Below are 5,392 nucleotides of genomic sequence, written 5' to 3'. Positions count from 1 at the left end.
GTCCTTTTTTTGATCTTAGAGGAAAAGCTTTCCGCTTTTCATCTGTGGGTATGAAGTTAGCTGTGGGCTTGTATACACGGCCTATATTGAGATACATTTCTTGTGAATTTCTGAGAACTTTTATCATGAAAGGACATTGAATTTTATCAAACCTTTCTCTGCATCTATTGAGATGATTAGGAGGGGCTGGCCTAAATCCTGGGACTATGGATGCCAGCCTAACACTTGGGGCAGGCCTGGAAGCTGGGTTCTCTGGAAGCCTCAGAGGCAGGCATGGAGCCTGGGCCAATGAGGGCTGGCCTGGAGCCTCGAGCCTTCAGAACTGGCCTGGCACTGCAGCAGCTGAGAGCCTTGGGGGTGGCGAATGGGGCTGAGCCTGGAGACTGGGGCCACAGGTACCAGCCTGGTGCCAAGGTTCCCCGGGGTGGGTCTAGTGCAGGGGACCACAGTGAAGTCAGGTGCTCACTTAACTCTTCTTCTGTGAAGTAGTTGTCTTTCTACGCACTGCACTACTAGGACTTGGTGGAAGGGTAACACAGGTAACGTGAAACTATTGTTCTTACCCTCTTCAAGGCATCTTTTCTTATTTCTGTGCTGAGTTTCAATGGAAATCCAGAAGTATTTGCCAATCTGTAATCACTCACCTGCAATCTTATCTCTCATGATGGTATTTTCACTTAAGGATAGTTGTTCAAACTGCAGTTTCTGTGAGGGAGCGAGCTCTGGAAACTCCTATCCCACCACATTGCTGGTGCCCCTGTGGAGGTGTCCCTTCGTTGCGAGCTTATGCTCACTTGTTCATGATATAACGCCCTTCTTATACAATGATGGATATGATTTGCTAAGTTTTAAGGATTATTGAATGTGTAACCGTGAGTAATATTGCTTTGTAGTTTTCTTTTATAGTAATAATCTAGTCTTGTCAAGTTTTGTTGGTACCAGGGTATGCTGACTTCATAAAAAAGGTTCACAGGTATTCTCTTGGATATGGAAATTTATCTTCTGTTTTCCAAGTGCATGCAAGTGTTTCTATAAGATTAATATTGTTTATTCTTAAATTGTCAAAATTCACCAGCAAAGTTGCCCAGGTTACAGTAATCACCCCTCTCAGTTTCCTAAAATGTTGAATTTGTGCTTTCATGTTTTTTTCCCTAATAAGTGAGCTGGAGGTTTAACAATTTTATTAATCTTTTCAAATAGCCAACTTCTGACTTCATTCATTTCTCTCTTTTTGTGGGGGAGGTTTATTTTCTTATTCACTTATTTCAGATCTTTATAATATCCTTCTAATTACTTTTAAGTTAATATTATTCTTCTAGCTTCTTGAGTTATGATCTTATGCAACTTGAAAACTTCCTTGTTTCTTACTATGGTCACTTAAAAACTCTTATGTGTAAACATCACTTTAGCTGGACCCCACAAATTTGACATTGTATTTTCATAATCATTCAATTGATTTCTTTTTTGAAGTATTTTTTATTTAGAAGTGTATTGCTTAATTTATAAATATTTTCAAATTTTCTAGCTATTATCTTGGTATTGGTTTAAAATTTCATTCTGCTGTGTTCAGATAAAAAGATCTTTGTATGTTTTCAGTGTTTTGAAATTTATTGAGACTTCTTTTAAGAACAAGTATATCTCCACCTTGGTATATGTTCTAGACTCACATGAAAAAAAAAAAAACCTGTATTCTACAATTGGAGAATAATGTTTTATAAGTGTCAATGGATCAATTTGCTTGATAATGTTTTTTATTTTCTAAATCTGTACTGAATCTGTGTTTACTTATTCTCCCAGTTAGTAAAGGTGGATGTTAAAAATCTCTAGAACTGGTTATAAATTTTTCTGTTTTTCCTTTAGTTGTGTTAATTTTTGCTTCATGGATTTGAAGCTATGCTGTTAGCTACATATACATTTAGCTTTCATTGAATGTTCATAAAGATTTGACCTTTTAAAATCATTTCTTTTTGGTAATAAACTATTTCTTCAAGTTGGTTTGCCTGTTATTAATATAGCCATTTCAGCTTTGGAGCAGAACTGGGCACATGTGCCTAAAACCTTGCTAGTATAAGCTAAATTAAAAAAAATTAAACATGGACTACATTGAAATATCAGGCTCATTCAAGTAGGGGTGGGTGGAAGTTAAAAACATCCCCACAGAGTTTTGTACATACCTATTTAAACAGAACCGAAAGCAGTACCTACTGTGGTCCAAACTAGAGAAGGGCAGCAGCTAGAGGTTTCATAAGTGACAACACACCATCCCAGGGAAAAGAGTAAGTGGGCAACAAGACTTTAGTGACCAGATCACTCAGGTCAGAATCTGAATTTAGCCCAAGATTATGGATTGGCAAAGAGTATAGCACTTCACTAGGAGGTCTGCAGTTATGTTATGATTCTAAAAACCAACAGGAAAGAGAAAATGTAGGTAAAAAATAGGCTGCAATTAGGTGTCACAATGGCTGGTGATGTGGACCAATAGTGTGCTGTGCTTAGCCATGGCAGAAGAATCTACAGAAATAAAAAAATATAATAGGTTTACTGAGGAGTTTCAACTCACTGGAATATAAAATAAATGTTTTTTCCTCCCATTTGCAAATTTCAGCCCTCTTTCAGAGCCTGAAAAACATTTCAGACAAGCTAAAATATTTCTGGTTATTTTCACCTCTAAGATACCTATCCTCCAGCTCTTCTCTAAACTAGCTCAGTCTACAGACCAGAGGAAAAAAATCTCAGCAAGACTCCATTCATCAAACTAGACATAGGTTCTCCTTTGTAGGCACCCAAAACCTCAACAGGCCCTTTTGTAGCACCCTGTTATTTGTCTCGGATAGCACGGGTCTTCCCAATCTTTCATGAGGACAGTACTAAAACATCTCTCACCATTTGTTGAGCACTCTGCCTGATTTTAAAGTCTTCTTTGATTCCATCTTCCCTTTTCTTGATGTTTTCTTTATATGTAGAGAGAAGGTCAAGGAGGAGTAGCTGACCTTAATAACTGGTAGCTTAAAAAATGTAAGAGGTGGTAGTTACAGTCTTTTACCTTCAATTTGGAGTCTTCACTTTAGTTCCTAAATTCTGAGTCAATGGGAAAAGTCAAGTTCAACATCTTTTATAAAGGCAACTACTATATGAACTTAGTACTATGATGGTGCTTTGTGCAGCTTAATCTTTATAATAATGCTGGGAGCAATGTTTAATTACTCCCCTTTTGCAAATAAAGAAGCAAAAATTTATAAAACATGAATAATTTTCTCAATATTAATGTAAGTAGGTTGTAATACAACAGAATATATATTCCTGCCTCTCTGTTTCCAAAGCTTATTGTGACGTTTTTCACTGTGTTGCCACTCAGTACACCAATAACACTCATTTCAGATATCAGCAGGGTAGGAATATAAAGGAATTCATTGTCTTTGTGAGATATGAATCAGAACCTATTAGATCTGACTTTATAGCAGACAACTCTTCTCAATAACTGAAGCTAAGCTGAGCAAGTGAAAACAAAAAATAGAAACTTCTCTGTATAACTTTACTTTTGCTTTCCACAAGAAGTTCCTCAATGATTGACCAATGATGCCATTTCTGTTCTTAATACACTAAAGACCCATATTTTCATTTTGGTCTTATGGTTAACAGCTTTACAACACAGCAAATATTTCACAGCAGCTTTTACATCTTTATTTCTCAAGCTATAGATTATAGGATTTAGCATGGGGTCACTACCCCATAGATAATGAAAACAAGCCCCTCCATAGCTTGCAGATTGTCATTTCCAAGGAGGTTTGGGGACTTGGGTTTGGCATACATAAAGAAGATGGTGCCATAAAATATGATCACCACAGTCAGATGTGCTGAGCAGGTGGAAAAGGCCTTGCATCTCCCTGTGGCTGAGTTCATTCTCAAGATGGTGTAGAGGATGAACATGTAGAAGAAAAAAAATGACCAACAATGGAAGAACCAGAAATGCCATATTTGAGACTGCTAGGGTAACAATATTGAGGGATATATCAGCACAAGCTAGCTTAAGGACAGCTAATATTTCACATGTGAAGTGATTGATAATATTATTCCCACAGAAAGGCAATTGCATGGCAAGAGATGTTTGCACAACCGAGTTGATTCCACCAGAGAGCCATGACACAGAAGCCATCAGAACATATGCCACCTTGCTCATGATGATGGGGTATCTCAGAGGGTTACAGATGGCCACATAGCGGTCAAATGCCATCATGCCGAGGAGCAAACACTTTGTTGACCCCATTGCAAATCCAAAGAACATCTGTACTGTGCATCCAGAGAAGGAAATGTTCCTTTTCTTTGAGATTAAGCTCACCAAAGTTGAGGGAACAGAGGAGGATGTGTAACAGATATCCAGGAGAGAGAGGTTGCCCAGGAAGAAGTACATGGGGGTGTGGAGATGGGAATCAAAGATGCATGCTATGATCAGAACACCGTTGCCAATCAGAATCACTAGATACATAACTAGAATTAGAACAAAGAAAATGATCTCAAGTTTTGGGTTCCCAAAGAGTCCCAGAAGAATGAATTCTTTCACAAATGTCTTATTTATTATATTCATGTCTTAACTTTCAAATATCAAAGGTAGACCTAACATAAAATATTTTCACTGCCAAGCAACAAATGTAACAGATGTCTTGAATAAGCATCACTCTAGGTTGATATGGAGTGTTTTCTTTGATTTCTGTCATCTGCTTCTAACATATGTTGTCTTCTACAGTTCGTGCCTAGCATACAGTGATAATGGGATGTGGAGAGTTTCTGTGTCCCGGTGCCTGATGTGTTCAGATCTTCCTAGGAGCAGAAGCAAGTTCAGAAGCAAACTTTCCTCCTGTTGATGACATCCTAAATTTAGTTTTTAAAAAGATGTTAGCATAATTAGACAACAAATCCAATTTCTTCACTTAGCCAGGTCCAGTGAGAGAGTGGTGGGGAAGGCAAAAGACAACTCAGCAAGGACAAAAGTGCTGTTTGATGTTGAATAGAAATTTTCAGAAAGGTAAAGCCAGTTTGATTTTTATGAATATTTGTTTACCTGGCATTCTGTATATGCTTTTAGTCAGTTAAACCGTGTGTTTATATAGGGCTGATATTTGATGATAGTACATTGAACCACATACACTACAATTTAACATCAGCTCAAAGCTCAAGTTAGTTGTGGATCTCACAGTCACAGCCAACTCTGATGCTTTTGCTAGTCCTTATTAGAAGGCTAGTGCATAGATCAACTATGCGTGTATACAGTGGAGATGTATGAAAACCCATAGTCACTCTTCATTTGTTTTATTCTGTGACTTCCAAGTTACTTGTAACTTATTTTAGTGAACCTGAGAAAACTCTATTAATGGGTAAGTATATTTGCGTGGGTAAC

General features: G+C 37.6%; 1 protein-coding gene across 1 annotated transcript; it reads right to left on the bottom strand.

Moving 5' to 3' along the window:
• Positions 1-3,559: 3,559 nt before the first annotated feature.
• Positions 3,560-4,611, bottom strand: LOC119034852 (olfactory receptor 13C4-like). Its single transcript, XM_037125999.2, is given in 3 exon segments — positions 3,560-3,714; positions 3,717-3,939; positions 3,941-4,611. Coding segments are annotated over 3 exon segments (1,020 nt in total). The 5' UTR covers positions 4,583-4,611.
• Positions 4,612-5,392: the final 781 nt, after the last annotated feature.

This window comes from Artibeus jamaicensis, unplaced genomic scaffold (genome assembly GCF_021234435.1).
Source record: "Artibeus jamaicensis isolate MK-2021 breed Jamaican fruit bat unplaced genomic scaffold, CSHL_Jam_final scaffold_1964, whole genome shotgun sequence".
In the NCBI taxonomy this organism is placed as follows: Eukaryota; Metazoa; Chordata; class Mammalia; order Chiroptera; family Phyllostomidae; genus Artibeus; species Artibeus jamaicensis.
The sequence above is the reverse complement of the archived record's forward strand: the minus strand, read 5'-3'. Positions and strand labels throughout refer to the sequence as shown.